General features: G+C 41.0%; 1 protein-coding gene across 3 annotated transcripts in view; it reads left to right on the top strand.

Annotated features, from left to right (window-relative positions):
- Positions 1-20,964, top strand: part of arhgap29a (Rho GTPase activating protein 29a) — a 34,269-nt gene extending 13,305 nt beyond the window's left edge. For 2 of the 3 annotated variants that reach the window (XM_079661673.1, XM_079661674.1), the window contains 21 exons: positions 3,425-3,568; positions 6,740-6,836; positions 7,079-7,151; positions 7,624-7,684; positions 8,116-8,262; positions 9,327-9,391; positions 9,485-9,595; positions 9,703-9,783; positions 10,691-10,873; positions 11,353-11,490; positions 11,609-11,799; positions 14,172-14,341; positions 14,956-15,084; positions 16,136-16,234; positions 16,467-16,630; positions 17,209-17,397; positions 17,708-17,845; positions 18,115-18,350; positions 18,453-18,759; positions 18,856-18,964; positions 19,118-20,964. In XM_079661673.1, coding sequence (XP_079517799.1) covers positions 3,425-3,568; positions 6,740-6,836; positions 7,079-7,151; positions 7,624-7,684; positions 8,116-8,262; positions 9,327-9,391; positions 9,485-9,595; positions 9,703-9,783; positions 10,691-10,873; positions 11,353-11,490; positions 11,609-11,799; positions 14,172-14,341; positions 14,956-15,084; positions 16,136-16,234; positions 16,467-16,630; positions 17,209-17,397; positions 17,708-17,845; positions 18,115-18,350; positions 18,453-18,759; positions 18,856-18,964; positions 19,118-20,058 — 3,773 coding nt within the window. In that variant the 3' untranslated portion in view covers positions 20,059-20,964. Of the gene's footprint in view, positions 1-3,424; positions 3,569-5,469; positions 5,772-6,739; positions 6,837-7,078; positions 7,152-7,623; positions 7,685-8,115; positions 8,263-9,326; positions 9,392-9,484; positions 9,596-9,702; positions 9,784-10,690; positions 10,874-11,352; positions 11,491-11,608; positions 11,800-14,171; positions 14,342-14,955; positions 15,085-16,135; positions 16,235-16,466; positions 16,631-17,208; positions 17,398-17,707; positions 17,846-18,114; positions 18,351-18,452; positions 18,760-18,855; positions 18,965-19,117 lie in introns of those variants that run through there. The other variant, XM_079661675.1, reaches the window with a different exon arrangement.
- Positions 20,965-21,373: the final 409 nt, after the last annotated feature.

The raw sequence follows: 21,373 nt of genomic DNA, 5'->3' as shown, positions 1-21,373 counted from the left end.
ATCTTCTGTTATTACAACCTTCTTTTTTTTTAACCAAAAGTAAGTTTCATTTTTTTTTCCCACGTCGTAAACATGACAATACCACAGCTGAAACCAAATGCACTAGTCAGATGTTCCTTTAACCACCCCTCCCTGGTGGGAACGAGTCTTCCTGTGTCTCTGGCAGAATGGCAGTTGAGGGGTTAAATAATCAGTCTCTGTACATTACCCTTGGTCCTGCTGGGCTGGTGGACGCAACCATAATGTCTTGCTAATTAGCCTCCATTTAGGATGGTCCAATAGGCCACACAACTGCCATTGAAGATTGAAGCCCGTGGTGCTTTGCAAAGGAAGACCCTCTGTCTCGTGGGCATTCATGGTTTAGGCTTGTCCTTAATAAACCTCTAGCTTGCCCAAGCTTGATGCATCCAAAACTCCTGATTCAGTTACTCTGTTAATGAATGGGGTGTATAACCCGTGTAGGGACGATTTAGGCCAATGTGTGTATTTTGTCATTGAAAGGATTATGTCCATAAATTGGATCTAAACTGACCAGGACCAATTAGGGGATTAAGTTAATTGAAGCAGCTCATTGTAAACTTTGACCCTTATCAAATTATTGTGGGTCAGGGTTCATGAGAGAGAGAGAGAGAGATATCTTTAGGAGGACTGGTTCTACAAACAGTTAATGCAAAAATATTGCAGACCTATAGTTAACGGAGAATTTATGTTTTATGGATTTTTTTTAACATTTTAAATCTAAAGTACCGGTACTGTTTTTTTTTTATATTTAATTTTGTTTTTTATGCTTACTTCTTGTTAAACATTAAGCTGTCTTTGGCTCTTTTCTGCTGTAACAAATGTAAATTTCCCCTCTGTGGGACGAATAAAGGTGATCTGATTTGTTTGCATTAACTCCATATGGATGATATGACCACAATTACTTTCAAGCTCAATCTTTCTCCTTTACGGGTAAACTCAGCGTAGTATGAATACAGCCATATAAAACAAATCTTGTATAATAATCCAGACGACCAACAAAGAAATGACTTTCTCTTTACCCATGTGCATTGATTATACAGAAGTACTGAGTCTGTTTGAGGTATGTTCCGCCAAGAGCACAACGCTGGCCCTTTTCCTGCCTCGTGGGGACTTGGGCAGCTGAAATAAAAGGCAGAGAAGCTTTCATCATCAAAAACCACTAGGTCCTTGGCAATAGAAGGAACTGTGCCTGACATTTGATGAAGATGGATTAAAAGGGTTGCTATGGTGAAGGATAGAACTCTCCAGGTCCTGAAGCGTTTGGCAAGCTAGAAGCAACAGGGCATGTTGGCATGGAGTAGTTCATATGGTAGTGGGATTGGCTGGGATCTGTTTTTTGTTTTATGTAATCATTAAGGTGTGTCCTGGGATTCCAAGCAGTCAGGTTTACCAGGTTGGTTTGTGGGGATTTCACAAGTGCTTGATGTTCAACTGGAATTGCCTAGTGACTTTACTTGCAGTGTTGTTTCCCGGAATTGCCCCTTAGTCAATCACTCAAGCTCTCAGGGTTTATGTTAAGTGGTTCATTGTTGATTTGCAGGGTGTGCTGATTGGCTGCATTGAAGTTGTCAGTAAAGTAAGGCCATTTGGCACATAATGAATGTTGTGTCTCATTCATTAAGAAAAACAGAGTCAGCCAGACTCCAATGGAGACTTGGCACATTCTTTACAGTTACTGAGTGAATTTTCTTCAGTTCTTCATACCGTGTTGTTTGATTATTGTTGTGACCTGTTGGGCAACGTCAACATGTCACTCTGTGGTCAGTTGGCTGGATTTCCGGGTCAGGACTCAGAAAAGCATTGTCACACAGTCCCACCATTATTAGCCCCACTGGCGGCACTATTTGTTCCACTCCAAAAAGAGGCCTAATGAATAAAAGGAAAAATGGGAGACAGCTAAAGTCTTTCTGATCCCCCTTCCATGAAGGGGTAATCCAGGGGTGATCGTCAGCACAAAATGTGGCTTTCACTGCCTGTTCCATTCTTTGTGTGAGTGTGTATGTGTGTGTATATATATATATATGTGTGTGTGTGTGTGTGTGTGTTTGTGTGTATCTTTGTTATTCAACCATTATTTACTCAGAAGTTAAAAGGTGATGTAGCCTACTTTTTAAATGTGAATATAATAATCACAAATAAAACATCAAAACAACCTGCCATGCAGCCTACTATGTAATTAGTGTGCTTACAGTTTAGGACAGGAACATATTTTAGTCAAATTGCCAATATTGTGTGTCTGTTTGTGTATTTTTTGAGTATGTCCCCTTTTCCTCTTGTATTAGTCATCTTTGTTAAGCGAGTCATGCTTGCTTTGTCAGAACCATTTCACAATATCTTGTAGCATTAAAAATGTTTCCATAAGTAGTAAAGAAAATACCTTCACCTTATCTCAGGTAATCATTTATATTTCCCTTTTCATTACCTCATTCCTCAACAATGACAAGATGTTACCTGATAGCAAAGTGCATTTTGTCCCTTTTGAAATGGCCGTGACTCAATGTTAGTAAAGTCACCTCTTGTACACAAGACCACATACCTGACATGCCATGTTTTCTCTGGTTAACTGACTAACTTACTGCTAATTGCAGAAAAAGCCATGGTAAGTTATGTTTATTTTTTGCACTGGGCTTTCAGGTCAGCACTCTTTTATGTGTAGGTTTGCTGAGTTGTGTGCAATCCCTTCAGCGTCTCTGCTTTATGGTGCAGTTGCCTAGACAGACAGTAGTCTGACATGGCTGCCATGGTCACTCTTTCAACCAACAAGGCTGGAATGTATAGAGTAATCATTTTTTTCCAGTGAGGTTGCATGATTCATGTAAAGCATGAAGATTTTAAAAAAATGGTTGGTTTTAAATCCATTTTGCTCAGGTTGCTGTGCTTCAGTGTTGAAACACTGTACAAGTCCCATAATATATGTTTGATCAGACTGAAGACACAATTCATAGCATCAAGTATTGGGAAAACCCTTTTTAAATAGCATGCTGTATAGCTTATTAAACAATGACCTGTTGCATAGAAATACTGTACAATTGATCGTTTCTAATCTTATTGTTCAAAGGTTAACAACGGATCATTTAGGAGCTGTCAATGAGATTTCACTGTTTGATACTGTGCAGTTGTTGTGTCTGACTATCTTAAACAATAAGTGACCAGAGAGTCATTTTGTTTTAAAGTTAAAACTACATCTAGCATTTATTTCCCCAATGGTTTGCATGTAGGGGCTTGACCTGAGTTGATGTTGTTAATGGTCCTCAGAGATTATTTGCCTCCACAATACATCCACACTGTGCTTATTAAAACATGGAATAAATGCAACATAAATCATTAGCATTATTACTCAGAAGTTGATTATACATCAACTGGTGTATTGTATGTTTGTAATGTAATGTTTATAACTTTTCAGAGGACCAGGACTGCCTCCATCATGCGGCGCACGAGCGTCTCGGGGAGCTGCTGCGAGTCCTGAAGGCTATTATCAGCAAACACCAGAGCCTCAACTCGGTGGACATCCTCAGTACAGCTGGAACCGTCATCGCCACGGTCAAAGGTGAGCGATGATGAGCAGATCTCACACACACACACACACACACACACACACACACACACACACACACACACACACACACACACACACACACACACACACACACACACACACACACACACACACACACACACACACACACACACACACACACACACACACACACACACACACACACACACACAGCTTTCCTGTAAAACATGCCAGCCACTCCTCCACTCTTCCTTCGGTCTGTTTTCTGTCTCTTCTTATCTAATCCCCCCTTTTTCCGTGGACGTTTTTTCTCTCCTGGACATGCAGTATTACCATGTCCTCTCTCTCACACTGTCTTTTCCAAGTCTTAAAAAGAACTTCCCAGGGAATGTTAGTGAATCTTTTTTCTTAAAGCTTCAAAGCAATGCAGTTCTTCAGAAGTCACTCAAACGCTTAGAAAGCAGCAGCATGTGTTTCGAACCCCATACAGAGAGTAAGAAAATAACATTTGGGAGTCAGATACGTGATTGACGAAGCAGAGAGAAGCGGGTGTCCTTTGTGCTTTGTCTGCCAGTCCAGAGGGAACTACGGAGAGGAATCCTATTCAATCTCATTTTCTGAGATTATGATCTGGCATGCAGGTCAATTCTTAACTTGGCCGCCACACAAGAATCCCCTGAGTATACCTCGTCTCAATTTGCATTGCAAAGAGGGGCACAGAGGGGCTCCCTAGCTCTTTGGAAAGCTTTCCCTTAAGAAGGAACAGTGACATGTTGAACAAAGAATGCCTGAAGATGCTGTGTGTATGAATGTACACCTTCAAGGTAAAAATGGAAATAAGTCCTTAAACACATGGTTGTGTGCAGACATGTATGGCATAAACAACTATTAGGTGAATGCAAATCCCGCCTTTGTCAAAGTCAACTTTAATGTCAGTTTGTGTTTACAGACAGATAAATCAATATGACGTTTCCAACAAACCCGAATGTAAAATTATACAGCAATACAGATATGTATACAAATATGTATATCCTATATACACAGTCAACAGAAACATTTACACATATGCATATTAAGATAAAAAAAAACACAACAATCAATAATAACAGTCACTTCAATATCATTATATGTTGTTGTAAAATAGAGAAACAAAGGAAAATGTTTTTTTATAAGGATGTCTTAGATGTAATAGTGTTTCTATCGATGCCTTTGATTTGGTGAAAAGATTCTCAGAAATTAAGATTCATGGTTTTCAGCCTTTTTTTAAATAGTCTTATTAATTGACTGGTTTAAGGACACCCGTGAAAGTGCTGTGTCTAAAGAAGTGTCTTCTTATAATAATGTGCAGTGAAGCAATGTTACTGTCCACTAGATGGCCAGAATTGCTCACTTCTATTATTGACCCTCACACAGTGACAATGTGATATCAGCTGTGCACACCATCATTAGTCACCACCATAACAAAGCTACTGATTTTACACAACATGTTGTTATGCTGTCATCAATGAAGGACAGTCATTTGATCAGGAGGTTTTGTTTTGTTCTGACGGTGATTTTAATGCTAAAACATTTAGAATCATCTGAATCATAAACACTTGATTAAATAGTTGTTCATACAGAGTTTTGTCACTTCCTCCACCCTGGGACACTTCATATCAATTCGTAAGTGTAGTCCTCCATCCTAGAATGATTCTTTATCTGAGGAAAAGTTCCTCCTATACCTGAGTTCTTCATGGACCTGACGAGTGTTTCAAGACTGTTGTGCTTTTCCATTGAAACAATACCATTTTTCCACGATGATGTAACTTCCACGATTGGACCACTGGTTGGGGCCTGAGCGAGTCGTGGCATTGTATTCCAGCAAGCCTCAGGATGTCCTGTTGGGGGTAGGGGTTGGACAGAAGAGGAGATGCACCAGCACAAGAGAGCTCTGTGATTTGAATAGTGGTTGCTACAGTAGCTGTCCTGGGATTGAAAGAGGCTCCCAGGGCCCCATGGACATTGGACTCCTTTTTTGGATCCCTTTTTTGACATCTTTCTGGCAGAATCCTAACACTTCCTGTGACTGTGACTGAGAGAAGAATACGTTTACGTTGGACTTCTTTTTGTCGAGTTACCTTTTTACTGGTGGCATCTTTTGGGTGTTTGGACAGAAAAGTCACCTCACAGTAGGGTCTACTGTTGAGTTAACAAGACAGCTAAGCGTTAACAGAAGACATTAGGAAGTTGGGAGGTGGGTAATTGGTAGTTTGTCAATTTTTGCCAGAGTATACTTTTTAAGACAACTCGTTCCTCGAGATCTGAAAGCCACTGAGGAAGAATCTTATTATATGTTAGGCGTTGGTAGTTGGGTGCATTTCAACTTTCAAGGACTTGGCTAAAGATGTATGGTTGTAAGCGCAGATACTGTTTAAAGTGTACATCAAAGATTTAAGAAAGTATTCAAGACAAGTTGAAGGTTTACTCTTCCCAGCTTGAGGTTTTTAAGATTCACAAAAAGAAACATTTAAAAAATAGTCTATGCTTAGCTTAATGAAAAATAGCTTAAGACAGCAGATTGTCTATTTAAAATGTCTGCCCTGTGAGTCTTTGAACTTGAGAAATCCCCATTGTTCTAATGGAAAGGAAAGACTGAGGAAATCATGGAGGCAGCGGAATGGTCCGTGACATCACTGATTTATTGCTTGGAGTTTAGGCTCTTTTTCTGAGCATCTCTCTCCGAGTTTATTTTCTATTTGCTCAGTCAGGACAGGAAGTTTATTGTGAAGACTGATTACAGCCGTATTTACACTGGTGTTTTCCCCCTTTCTGTCCTCACTCATTACTGTGTTTAGACTTAAAGCAGGAAACTACTGCCTTTGCAGATTACAGCCAAATATATACACTTGCAGTCTTTGCTTATCTGTTCTGATTTTAAGTTACAAAGTTGTTTTTGGATGTCTGCAAGGGGCTTTTTACATTTTAAATGTCTGCACATTTGAGAATTGACTTATCTCCCAGTGTTTTGAAGAGCACAGCATGACTCGAGTCGAGAGACATTTTCACTGACTCAATAGTTGACTCATACACACAGGACGATGAGTCATACCATGCAGATCATTCCTTAATCACAGCTACATCAATGGTGCTAGTGCAGGATGTCTCCACAATAATGGGTTTAGGTTTGCTCCTACTCAATCCTACTTATTCACTTCTTGACAGGGGTGAACTTTAAGGAGGTGAACGACGAGAACAAACAGAAGCTTTTCGGAGAGATCTACACTGCTATCGACACATTGGCGTTCACATTTGGCAATGTGTAAGTATAATGCTATAACTGACATGTCCACTATCTTACGCACACGGCTTACCACAAAGCTTGACCCATGCTGGAGAATAGAACTTTGTACATCTTGGCCTTTGCTGCATTTAATTAGACCATTATTTAAGTTATCTGTCTTGTGCTAGTTAGTAACATTAACATATTCCTTGATGTTTTCTCTGATCAATTTCCACTTTTTCCAATCCATTTTATTCATTTGTGTTTCTGTTTTCCTGCAGAGTGTCTGACTTCCTTATGGGAGATGTAGAGAATGGATCATTGTTGGGGCTCCCCCTAACTAAAAGAAGCAGGGTAAGAAAAGTACAATATCTATGTTGTGTTTTGTCCATCAGCCCCAAACAAATGGCATCAAATTGGCACTAACCACCTTTGAGAACTCCACTAGGCATCACAAATCAAAGGACTGGTATTGGTATTATTTATGTAGCCACCATACTTTAAAAATAAATGTATTTAGTCTGTACCATACTTAAGCGCCAGGATGTTGCCTTCATCCCCTGAAAACGATATGTTCAAAATGACCCAGCAGAGTTCAGGGGTTAAGTGAGCGCTTGCTGGTTGACGCATGTTCTCAAAATGGTTCCTGCAGATGATTAATTGATGCTATGATTTGCTGTTTTCCGGTTGAAGATTTCAAAACAGCTCTAAAGAGGAAGTCAAGGATCCGATAAGGCATGCTTGAAGTAGCAATGCCTACTGTGCTTTATGTAGGAAATTCCTCCTTCCCATTGTGGATTATTTTTTGAATCTGTCTGTTTTTCAGTCTTTTGAGAACCTCTCCGTGGAATCTGGAGGATCCGGTCCTGAGAAAGATGATCCGCCAGGTAAGACGGTTCTCTCTAACACACAGCTACTGTGCTCTGGTGCTGCTCGGTGAAAGTGTGAGGGGAAAGTTATCCTGCCAGGATTTTAGGAATAAAACTAATTTACAAATCAATCTCAGCTGATCTACTGTGTTGCTGTGCTACTGCCATTGTAGGGTTATCTTAGGTAAGAGCATAACTTGCTTTAAAGCTTTGATTACCAGTCATCCCACCTCAACAACTTATTAATACATCCAGCAATTAGTCTACTGTCAGCATTACCTATCCTCAAAGTGTATTAGCTAATACCCAAGGGTCAGCGTGGGCTTTTCTCCTGACTCACAGCCACAGATGTTAGCTTACGTTTGTAGCACGTCCAGCAGGGGTGATTAGCCTGATGCTTGGGGGTTGTTTGATCGCTGACAGTCATATTTAATTAACATTTTTTACAGGGCTGTCTCCGCCAGTCCGGGCAGAAGAAGTGGACAGGACACTGCAACGACAGGACAGCGGGGTGGAGTCAGCGCTGCTCTACGCCAAGGCCTGGTCCAAGTACACCAAAGAGCTGCTGGCGTGGGTGGAGAAGCGCCTCACTATGGGTGAGTTGTGGTACAGCAGCACTTCTGACATGTAGGGGAGGAAGCAAATGATTAGCACCTATCACACTGACAAAAGTCAGCTGTCAGGTCTTAAGTGCCATGGACCACTTAACTTGAGTACTTCATTACATACTTGTGGTTAGTCATGTTGAGGAATCCGAATGAGATGTTTTTGTTATACTGGTCATGCACATTGTTTGTCTTAAAAAGCAACTAAGGTTGTACATTCTTATGACTAATTGAAACAATGATTGTTAGATTGTTTTAATGATGTCCTCCAGATATTTTGAAACGCTTAAATCAAAATCAGTCAAAAATCATTTGTGAACAAGACAATCAAATGTTTTTACTGTCAGTTTCCATGTAGTACTTATGTACACTTATTGAACAAAAACGTTCAAATTGATGTAAAGTACAATTTAATTTATTATTAAATAATATTTTATAATTCGTTTAAATTTAGTTTCCTTATGTATTTTCTTTTGGCTTCGTTGACCAGTTCTAGTTTTAGTATTTTTTTGAAGCTTTGTTCAGGTTGAAATAGGATTTATTTGATTCTTTTAATGGTTCATTTATGTAAACATAGCTGACCTGGGATAGAGGGTGGCTAAACATTTCCTAAATAAGTCTAAAATGCTGTGCTTAGGATTAATTAGAGAGCCTGTTTCCTGAACATTTAGTTCTCAAACACCTGATCTGGACTTAAAACAATGAAGTCTTATACAGGCTCAAGGTTGAGTGTGCGGTGTGAAAGCTTTTGTTTGGCGATCTGGTTAATGAATGGTTCCAGTCAACACAGTGACACAAAGCACTTAGTCAAGCTGTACAGTACATTTGTTATCAGGCAAACATACATGCTGACTGTTTAACACATTTACTTTGGTTAATGCTTTATCTACTGATTCATTTGATAGATTTCTCCCATGACTCAAGGACATTGTGTGATTTAATCAGAAAATGCTTAAATTGTTTTTAGTTACTGTTGTTTTTATTTAAGATTGAACAGCTGATACACTGAGAGCACTGTATGTAGTATATTTAACCAAGGTTTTGTCTATTTTTAGATATTGAGTGTGCAAAGAGTTGTGCCAAAATGGCCGAATCTGCCAAGACGCTTGCGAGTCAACAGGTGAGTACGGTAGATGTTGCAGCTCACAGAAAATCTGCAGCCACTTTTTGGCTGTAAGGGATTGACAATAAAACGTTCTCCTTCTCATTTAAGGAATTCATGCCCTTCCGTGAGATCTACACGACCGCTTTCAAAAATGACATTGAATACAGCCAGCTGGTACTTCACACCGCAGCAGTACTCCAAAGCAACAAATTCATACAGGTAATGCATCTGAGCAAAAGATGCACTTCTTTACTGAGACTTCCCTTGAATAATGGAGACAAGAGGACTGACTGTGTGTGGTGTGGGGATTATTCATTTCTTTCCAGCCTCTCCAAGCCAGAAAGAATGAGCTGGACAAACTACGAAAAGAGGTCAAGGAGCAGTGGCAAAGAGAGCAAAAGAAAATGGTGAGTCTATTGCCAGAAAGGCTGCATTCTGTAGAGGGCCACACAAACATGCACACAGAATCTAAAGATGTTTGACTGACCTGGGGCCTCGGTTCAAGGGTGCTCTTGAAATGCCTAAGCTTAATATATGCATGCAAAGTAAAACAAACGCTTTTTTTGGCAAAAAAAGTTATATTGCGCTGACTATCCAGGACAATAATTATTTTTGACAGAAAAATAATGTGTAAGCTAATAACACGAAACACCCCAAAAGTAAATGATACGTAATTTATAAATCAATTCATAATTAACAATTATTCAATATTAAAGGTGGGGTAGGTAAGTTTGAGAAACCGGCTCGAGATGCACTTTTTGTTATATTCCATGGAATGCTCTTAACATCCAGATAGCAATGAATATCTGAAGTGCTTGGATAAGAAATCCATAAAAACCTGTCCTCTGTGGAAGCTGTAGTACTGTAAAAAGCACGGCCAATCATTTAAAATAACTGGATGGCCTACCTGCCTGTCAGCCTTCCATCTGTGCACAAACTTATCTCGTGCCCTCATTGGTCATGCGTTGGTGGTCATGCGTTCGTGTGTGTTGGAGGAGGGGCTCTGTAAGGAAGTGGCACATTTTTTCCGGCTGTGTATTTTCAAATTCTAGCTCACTCGAGCTGGTTTCTCAAAATTACCTACCCCACCTTTAAGTTCCAATAGTTAAGCTTCTACTACAATGGTTATAAAGTAATTATTTCATATTAGGATTGAATAATTTGTGTTGGCATTGTTGGACTGATAGTAGTGTTCAGATGTATTATGAGAAATAAAATAAAATAAAGATCACAAGGTCACAGTAATCATTGTTTGTCTTGTACACACTGTATGTTTGTCTGTGTACTAAGAACTAAATGTGTGCTTGTCTACAGAATGAGGCAGACAGTGCTCTGAGGAAGGCTCGGCTGCTGCAGGCCCAGCGGCACGAAGAGTACGAGAAGGCCAAGGTGTCCACCAGCCGCCTGGAGGAGGAGCACATCTTAGGAGGAGGAGGAGCAGCAACAGCCAAACCGCTGGAGAAGAGGCGCAGGCTGGAGGAGGAGGCCCTGCAGAAGGTACGGCCCCTCTGCTGTTGGGCCTGTAGTGCTTTTTTAGTAGTGCATCATATATTTCTGTTGGCCTTCATATTAGGTGTTTCTTTTTTCAAGTACTAAACACTCCTGGGTTCCTGTACTTTGTGGACATTTATTGGACTTTGAAAGTAATGAAAGACAGAGAAAGCGGAGAGGCATACATAGTTTTCTGGGCCAGAATCAAAAATGTATACCATGGCCACAAAGCAGGCTCTCTACTTGCCCTATTCAACGTGCACACTGTCAATGAAACTATAACTTGCTTTTTGTAAATGCCAAAAAACAACACAGGAATCCAGTGAACACAAATGGCAATCATTATGTTCAGCAAATAATTATGGTTCATCAACATCAGCCCAAGTGGCTTAAAGCAGTTGTAACTAAAGTTAATCCAGGTTTAAATCATGTTATTGTGATCAATCAGATAGAGAAATTAATTTTTTCCCTTTTTTTTTCTTCAGGCGGAGGAAGCAAGGGAGCACTGCAAAGCGTGTCAGATTGATGTCGGGGACAAGAGAGTCGATCTGGCCAACAACAAGAGTGAGATCATCACTCAGATACGAGAGGTGGTCTCCCAGTGCGACCTCACCCTCAAGGCTGTGAGTTCCATTCTACTCGTTCATTTAAAATGTGGACCCACTTAAATAACAGAAATAAAGTATTGTGTCTTAAACTGATCAGGATTCCCAGCTTCATGTCGCTCGTTCCTTGTTTCAGATGACGGTCAATTGGTTCCAGCTTCAGCAAGCCCAGGTGGTATCGCTGCCTGTGAACCACCAGAGTCTGTGTGAAAACGCCAAACTTTACGAGCCTGGCCAACGCTATATCGACTTTGTCAGGAGTCTACCCACTGATGGGCCTCGCCTGGAGTCCCACTCGTTTGATTCAGCAGGCACACAAAACACAGGGTGAGACACTTTGCCATTACATTTATATTTCTCATCAATTTGAACAGATTTCAGTCCCTCCACATGTACTGTTTTTTTATTTGAATATATCAACAGTCTAAAGCTTGCTTCATAGGGGTCTGTTGGAACATTTTTATTTATGGTAAACAAAGAGTTGTTGATGCAGGGAAATTGAGTAACTGTAATAGTCTTTGCTACTGTTGGACTTCAGTGGTGAGCGGTGGAGTGATTGAGTGAGAAAGCTTGTTTTGGAAAGCTTAAAACAATTGGGTTGGCGGTGGCTTCCTGCGGAAATGACTGTGGTCACGGGAGAGAGGAGCTGGCGCAGTGGGCTTACAACCACTTACACTTCACCTCTGCGAAGGATTTAATAGAAATCTATAGTGTTTCTGACTAAGAAACTTTCCAATTTGAGTACCGGTAATCTTGAGTAAGTTATTGGGAATGCTTTGGTCAGAAAACGCTGGTTTTATTGATGAGAATGTTTTGTTGACACAGATTTGCACTCACACACACCCACGCAGACAGATGGAAATAAAAGAGTGCTTTGTTCTTCTTCAGACCCCCCCCCCCCCCCCCCCCAAACCTCAACCCTCAACCCTGATTCCTCTGATCAAAAGAATTCAGCTTGGTAGAGAGGAAATGAAACTCAGGGACACACACATGCTCACATACATCCTCAGCATTGGCTTTCAAAAGGTTAAATATAGCCTGCTGAGCCCCATACTTTATGTTGTGAGATACTAAGGATACTTTTGTTAACAATGGTTGGCACGGGTTGCAATTAGGCCATTTACAAGTCTTTCAGTTAATCATCGTGAAACTCAAATGATTTTCTCTCTTTGATGGTGACGTTGGTTGGGCTGATCTCATGATTATTCAAGTATCTGTTAAGTCCTGATGGAATTGGGAGATATTCTTATCATGATGAAGAAGTACAGATACAGATATAATTGAAAAACAAATGTTATTGTTAGATATACATCTCACTGTTTAACACAGTGGTTCTCAAAGTGGGGGGCGGCCCCCCCCTGGGGGGCGCAGAGGCATGACAGGGGGGGCGCGAGAGACCAGGAGGAAAAATGGTTATAAAATTATTATTTTTTAAAATCATAATTTGAAAAATTATTTATTCGAAAATAATATGATACAGTACAGTACTATTACGTCTGGGTCTCTGTGTTTCATTAAAGCTCAGCTCTGTGTGTGTGTGGAACGAGCCATTTTGTGTGCGTGCACGAGCGAGAGAGAGAGAGCGCACCGGTACCGGAGATCGTTGTTGTTAGCTTCTGGTGCTAGCGAGCTACGCTAACGGATATAAGGAGTTTTTTCAACAACAAGGTGGAGGAGAGTCCTCTCCTGTCAGACTGAGAGACTCAGTGAGCTAAAGGACTCTCTCAGTGTTATCTCAGTGGGTCTCAAACGTTTTGGTCACCATTAATGTAAACAATTATTTCCGAGGCACACCTTTATCATTATAGTTATAAAAAAATAAGAGATTAAATTAAAAACAGGTATGAAATACTATATGACAGTAAAAAAATAACAAAGTTTAAAAGGGTGATTTGTAAAATATCCATAAAGAAAAAGTAAATCTGTTTACAGTTCTGTTTCAAATGGGTGTTGAGCATGCCCCCGGACCCCCCGGTCTAGGTGGTGTGAGGTCCACACACCACCTATAAAAATAGCACTTTACCCCTTCTTACACCTATGCCGTGAGCTGATTATCAAGCCTTAATTGTAACAGCCGTGGGTACACTGTGTATATGTGTGGGGATTGTTGTAGTTTCAAATTCAACTGTGGCGACCGGTACATTAATGGGAAACCCTAAATGTTTGAGCACCCTCTATGAAACGTCAAGCTACCCCACAGCACCCCGACTATTTGTGTTGGCCACTGAGCCTGACTATTTGTGTTGGGGGGGCCCGACATTTTTTTTTCTCCAAATGGGGGGCCTGACAGAAAAAGTTTGAGAACCACTGGTTTAACAGAAAACAGGAAGAAATCCAATCTTATTGAGGGTTCTCCTTATTCTTGCTAATTTATGTTATTTGTTTGAGTGTACCTTTATCCAAATTTAGTATTTAAAGATAAAAAGGCTTTTGGAGACATTTTGTTTTTGGCTTTGTAGATAGTGGACTTTGCTTGAATCCAATAGATTTGTATTATGAGTAATAATCCAACTGAACATGAAGAACATCTCAACTAAAAGCTGAGGGGTTTAGGATTATATGAAACTGCTTAATAATCTATTCAGATATCTATATCAGTTAACATCCTGATCAATGATGTTACTCTGTTGATCAATGATGTTACTCTGGAAAACCTTCAGTTACAATCATTATTTTTATTCTGTTATTTTTCTCCCTAGGATGCTTTTCACCAAGCGCTCGCTGAGTGGCAGCCATTCGTCCCACAGTAACCTGTCTCAGGTATCTGTGACCTCTGACATCATTGGCGCAGATGAAGTAGAAAGTCCCATCTCTTCCCAACATGCCAAGATTGCAGAAAGGCGCTCCAACAGCAGCACTGATATCCAAGGTACGCAGGTTAACATTAAGCCTACAGGTTTTTAATACTTTTTTAGTTTGGGCAAGAGATTTCATTGTGCAGCAGACCAAGATAATAACTCCTACATTATCACTACCCTCAGCACTACAACATGTTGGGGAGCAAATATAAAAGACAGCTAGCTTTGTGGTATCCCCCTTTGTTTTTGTTTTCCTTTGTAAGTTGGATCTTTTTTGGCAGCACTAGGCTAATAATTGCATTTAGGCCCATTAAGGGGAAAAGAGCAGTAGTAAGCCCAATAAAAAAAAATCAAGTAAAGGTTGATGAGGGTCAATTGGCTTTTACACTCTACAGTTTTGTTGTATTTGGATATGTATGTAAATGTGTTGCAGGGTTTCCCACACATAGACTACTTGGGCGGGCCGCCCAGTTATAGTAACGTCCGCCAAAGTATATAGCGCGACCCATTTAGGTTTAATCTTTTGTTATCCGTCCGCGAGCACGACGCCATCTGCGATCGATTAACTACCCCTCCTGTTCGTTCCGCTATCGTGTGAGAGGGTCTGCTTTATACGCTCCGCAGTAACTCCGGCCCCGGCGAACAGTTCATGAGCAACTTCAAATTGTAATATGTTTTTATCCAGCTCTGCGGATTCAGGCCTCATTTCGTCCTTGGGCCTCAGCCAGTCAGGGTGGAGGGATGTGCAGTGACTCAGAGAGTGCTGGAGGGAGCAGCGAGTCCCGGTCCATGGACTCCCCCACTGCAAGCCCAGGTACGGCCCGTCAGGAAACCATCCCCAGTACAAGAGTTCATTACCCACACCCAGTTATTTAATGAATTAACTGATTTGGTTTCGTGTTATCATGAAATAACAAGACATTTCCTGTCAGGCTGTTATGATCGCTACCCAGCCAAGAAAGCCAAGATGTTTCGCAACACCTGGTTCAGGTGTACCAGTCTTCTGTCAATGACAAAGAAACCACACATTGCAGAAGGTATAAGGAGAGGCATTCCTCAGCGCTGACTATCTTAACTGCCTGCGGGGCTTGCAGACGTTTCTTTTTTATGGACTTGATGTTCAACCAACTTCATTGTTGTGTTATCGTAGAATCAAGTGGCCTAGCAACCTCTGACACTGGTGCCTCTTGTTGAACATTATGCAGCTCTATGGGTCCACAGGAAAAACAAACACATTAGTGTTGGTGCAGGTTTATTTTTCTTCTGTTACTCTGCAACAATACATGTGTCGTAGTGTAATTTCCCAAAACGTCCTTCCTAAACATAAGGATGTGGCAGATCTCCTCCGGCATTTAAACAAACCCTGTTTATCCCTTCTCCTATCGATGTGTGCCACTGATGGACAGTTTACCAGGAAGATCCGTGCTATCCTTGGTTAGGGGTGGATGGTATGTTGTCAATACCATAATAGCAATACAATTAGTCATGTTACCCCTACTCAACAACCATACATACAACCCCCAGAGTGTAAACGGCGTCACAGTTAATCCCTGATGAGCCTTTTTACTTGGACCATCAAAAAATCTACAACATTATTTTAACGATGGGGCCATTTAAAAACAACTCAAGAGTCGATGGAGGTGCTAATCACCCACAATCCCCTATCTGATTATCACTGACATGAAGTTGGCCACACCTTTTTATGTGGCGTTTTAAATTCAGGAAGTTGTCCGGTCCAGGGTTCAGTTCTGCTCAGTCCCACCACTGTAACACACACCTCACAGGAGACACAACAAGGAGAATTAAATAGAATTGGCTTGATTAGAAGATGTGGACTTACCGGTGTGTGATGCCTTACTGCTCAGGAGACTTCAAGAGGAGATTACCCAGAACCCCCTCCACCGGCACCATGTCGTCTGCTGATGACCTGGATGAGAGGGAGCCTCATTCACCCTCTGATAATGGTGATTCAACTACTTGAACATTAGATACAATCATCCACTGATTTTTTTATATTTTTGTCTCTTTGTTAATTATTTGATTAGATTACATTTTGGGAAATTACCTAATCTAATTCTTGAGAAAATCTTCCAAATTATACTACATAATGTTTACCTTTTTCCAACAGTATTAACGTAAAAGTTTTTTTTTTTGCATTTTCCATTAATTCCTTCTTTCTGTCCCTCCACTCTGCAGGTTTAAGTGAGATGATAATCGAAACAGCCAGCTCCCCAGGTCCCTTCAGAAACACCCAGATGTCCAAAGCTGCCCAAAGTCACAAACTGAGGAAGCTTAGAGCGCCATCCAAGTGTCGTGAGTGTGACAGCCTGGTGGTGTTTCAAGGAGCAGAGTGTGAGGAGGTAACCCTGGTTTCTTTTCTTCACATTTAGTTTAAGAACTAATAGAACAAAATGCCTCTATTTGGACCTTCACTAATTGAATTGATTCCACAACATTCAGAGTATTACAAGTTCTATATTAACATTGCCAACGTTTCACAACGGCATCTTTGTCACTCATGGTGAGCAAAAAATCTAACAAAAAAAGAAAGACCTCAGCTTCCCTCTCGTCACAGACCAAATCCACCAACTGGTCTCAGTGGGGAACGGGCTGTGGAAACTGAAGACCTTTTGTTCGTCTTCACACAGTCTCCTGCGCCCTGTGTTTATTTTAGATCCAGTTTCTTTCCATATTTATTAAATCCAACAGTCATACAAAAAAAATAACACAACGTTTTAAGTTTTTAAGGTTATGTAATGATGGCAGTAAACACATTGACATTGGTATCTTTCCATGGCATTGGTTCCAAGGGTTACAAAACATGAAGCATTCCTTTTAGTTTTTTTAAAGAAGTAGCCAAAACTACCCTATGTTGATCCCTGTCTTTACATTTGTTTGTGTGTAAAAAAAACTGACATACTTCTCAACATTGTTTCAGTGTTCGCTAGCCTGCCATAAGAAATGCCTGGAAACCCTGGCCATCCAGTGTGGCCATAAGAAGCTCCAGGGGAAGCTCCACCTCTTTGGCATCGACTTCACGCAGGCAGCCATGAACAGTCAAGATGGAGTCCCCTTTATATTACGGAAGTGTACGTCCGAAATCGAGAACAGAGCACTCAACATTAAGGTACTTTCAGTCAAATATGAGAGAGAGCAGTTCATGCTACTATTGCTCACATTTAAATCCTGTTTTAGGCTCTAATGCGTTTATATTTCCACTCAAAATATTCAGATTTAAGAGAAAATCCGCCGTAAATATCCTTTAAATATCCCCATTACATTTGTTGTCCTAAAGTTTGCATGTATTTACTGCATGATGTTTAGATTACTGGTGTAACCTGTTGATATTCTGCGGCAGTGATTCCCCTGTTTTTCATCAGGTTGATCATGCATCTAATTTTCCTGTGTTAAATGTGTTTTGGTTTTGTGCTCTGAAGGGTATCTACAGAGTGAATGGTGCCAAATCCCGGGTAGAGAAGCTTTGCCAGGCATTTGAGAATGGCAAGGACCTGGTGGAGCTCTCTGAGCTTTATCCCCACGACATTAGCAACGTACTCAAACTCTACCTGAGACAGGTTGGCTGCTTTTAAAACACTTTTTCCTGGGTATGGGTATTGTTCATTATATTGCTAAAAGTGTGCTCCGCATAACAAAGCCACTGCTGTGCTATTTATTTATCTAAGTTTATTTGTGGTACAACTCCCACCTCTCTTCCCTGTGGTGCTTATTTCATTTCTAATTCTGTCCCACTTTTCTATCTACCTCCATTTTTCAGTTGCCTATGTTTATTATGAACTTCCTGCTTTCATTTGTTTTTATGGTTCTTTCCCCCTTCCCTATGCAGCTCCCAGAGCCTCTCATCCTGTTCCGCTATTATAATGACTTTATCAGTTTGGCCAAGGAGAGCCAGGGTATTATTGTGGAGGAACTGGAGGCTTTTCGGCTCAGTCCGACCCCGGTGACCCAGCCCCAGGTCAGCGTGGACCTGAACCGGATCCTCTTCAAGATCAAAGACCTGCTGAGGCATCTGCCACCAGCTCATTACAAGACACTGCAGTTCCTCATAGAACATCTGCACCGGTATGGAGTTGAAATAACCAATAATATACATTTCTGCATTATTAAATTGGTGATTTTACAAGTAGAGATGTGACTCTAAGCAATACTCTTTCCTCTCTCCAGGGTCACAGAGCAGTCGGATGAGAATAAGATGACGGCAAGTAACCTGGGGATCATCTTTGGCCCAACACTCATCAAACCAAGGCAGGCCGCCGATGCCGAAGTTTCCCTTTCCTCTCTGGTGGATTATCCGTATCAGGCGCTCATTGTGGAGCTCCTGATCAGACACTACCAGATGATCTTTGACACCCCCCTCAGTCCACTGAGTCGGAACTCGCCTATAGAGATTGATGGCCCAAACCGCCTCACGCACCAGGAGAAGGAGCAGCAGCTGAGCAGGCACTCAAAGTCGCTGGGAGACATTAAGGAGGTAATTAGGAAACAGTCGTACAGCATGTATTAAGATTTAACATCAATACCACACACAGCTAACTCTTTTGTTTCCTTCTCTATTTTGCTATTATAGCAGAGCTTGAAGGTGTATAAGAGGCATTCTTCCATCATTCCTTCTTCCCACCTACTGGCTGAGGTTGAGGAGAACACGCCAAGCATCAATGGAAGCGACTTTGAACCTGGTAAGTGTTGATACAAACCAATAGAAAGCATTACAGTTCAGCCAATATTAATGCACAGTTCAAATCTTTCTCTGGGCGCTGGCTGCCTTTTCTTCAGTCCACTACATATTAGTTGATCAATGTTTAACTTCTTGTCATTCTCTCTGTTTAAAGTTGATGAAGTGGATTTTGAGGGCTTCAGTGAGGGTTTGTCTCCGAGCTCCCCAGGGACCCCGAAACTCGGCGAGAGAGGCCTCTGTCGTTCTCAGCACGTCGCCCAGGCCAGGGTCCAGCTCCGACAGCCTCGCAACAAACTCTCCTCGCGGCCAGTGAGCCTGCCAGCTGAACGGATACTCAACCGAGGCCAAGTAGATGAGAAAAACACCCGGAACAGCACTGACCACGAGGACAGGAAAGGAGGACGTTTTGACCAGTCCATCGAAGAGGTTGACGAAACCGAGAACACAAAATCGCGGGTTGGAACACACTACCGGGGTACATTTATTGACACCCAGACGTTACGCAGGACATGGGACAAGCAGTACAAACATGATCTCGCCTCCAAAACTGTCAGAATTGTGGCCAGTTTGCCCACAGAGGGTACAGCACTGGATGCCAGCAACATATCAGCTTCTGTGCCCAACTCATCTTTATCCCTCGGGAGCACTGTTTTCACTGATAGACCTTTCACTGTTGCAGTGCGACCCAATAGGATTTTAAGAAGGGAGGACAATGTAATAAAGTTTAACCCTGTCGCAACAACTTTCAGGGCTCCAAGAACTCTGCAGCCTCCCCCAGGGACTTTCTACAAGCCCCCATCAGGGAGCAAATCTAAAGAGGTAAAGAACTGTACACTACCTAACAGCGCAGAGGAAGAAGATGAGGAGGAGGAGGAGGAGGATGATGATGATGAGGATGAGGAGGAGGAGTTGGGGATTGAGATAGAGGTTTCTGTGGATGAGCCTCTTGAGGAAGACGATGAGGCAGAGCAGGCAGCCATGTCTCCCAGCTCTAGCCCTGAGGAACTGGACTCAAACCAGGCCAAACCAGTATACCAGAGACTAAGGCCAAGACGCCTCCAAGAGGTAGAACATCGAGAGGCTCATTTCGTGTGATCATCTTAGAGTCAGGGGCTAGCAGAGATCAAAACAAAAGTGCTCAAATGACAATTTCCACATGATTGTGAGCACGGTTTGAACAATTCAAAGTTCTGTTGGTTCTTAAAAGACAAACGAGATGCACTTAAAATGCTGTATATTTGATTCACCAATATTTCATTCACCAATCACTTGCTCAGTACACTCTGGCACCTGGTCAGAATATTTATAATTATTTTTTTAAACTGTGCAATTCCATGTTTATTTGAATATTTTGTACCACATTCTTACAGGATCACTATGTATGTTATATACCAAAAAAATATGTTTGAATCGTTACAATAGTGCATTTAGCCAGAACACTGAAAAAAAAGTTTGATGCACTTATCAATACTCGTTGTGTTTCGACCTACTGTGAGTCAGAATGTTTTAAACTGTTACATTTAGGTTAAAATTAATCATTTTGCTAAAAATGTATGTATATAATGAGCTTTTGTTACATGCTGTACTGGGTATCTGCATTTTCATTTGCTAATGTTATGAAGCACCAGTTGCAAGGGCATACATCCACTTGTTTTTATACCGTTGAACTTGTAAGGTGTCAACTTACACTGACCTGAAAAGCTTTTGGAAATGCCAATGGATTGTATGGTGGCATTGTCTTTCTTATTTTTGATATAACATGACATTTCCTAATAGCCAAAGCTGTTACTCTTTTTACAACTGCATTAGTTTTATCAATAACCCAGATCTTACAAGTTTTTTGTAAGTAATAGGAAGTGCATCATTTATTTAAATGGTATCTGTTTTGCATGGTAATGTACAAGGTTGAAAGAATGTTCAAAAGTTCAGTGTAAAAGAACAGGTACATGAAAACAAACCCTTTTGTAACTTATTAAAATATATTTGACAACTTCCAATTGACATGGTGGTCTGTTTATGTTTTTCTTAACAACTTGCTGCATCTTTATTTATTTAAAGAAGTATTTTTTTTTTTTTTACACGTTTTTTGTAATATTACACAGTAAAAATCTTTATTACTAAAAGTAGCATGACGCGTGTTTACATCATGGTTTAGAGCTGCTTATATCTTTTAAAAGTGCATTTATACATTTGTTTTAAACAGAAGTAGGATTATAACATAAATAGGATTACACTGTATAATATGGGCAGGTGGTTAGGTCATATGCCTCTACAAATCGGTGAGAGCGCTAGCAGTCTCCCAGCCTTCAGAAAGGAGATTAAATCAATCTCCTTAAGTATTCACAAGGTCTGGATTCTAGCTGTGCTAGCAAACCTAAGGAGCGCTCGCCGCTCGGTAGAAAATGTGCTG

The sequence above is a fragment of the Notothenia rossii genome (assembly GCF_949606895.1).
Source record: "Notothenia rossii genome assembly, chromosome: 12".
NCBI classification, from domain to species: domain Eukaryota; kingdom Metazoa; phylum Chordata; class Actinopteri; order Perciformes; family Nototheniidae; genus Notothenia; species Notothenia rossii.
The sequence above is the reverse complement of the archived record's forward strand: the minus strand, read 5'-3'. Positions and strand labels throughout refer to the sequence as shown.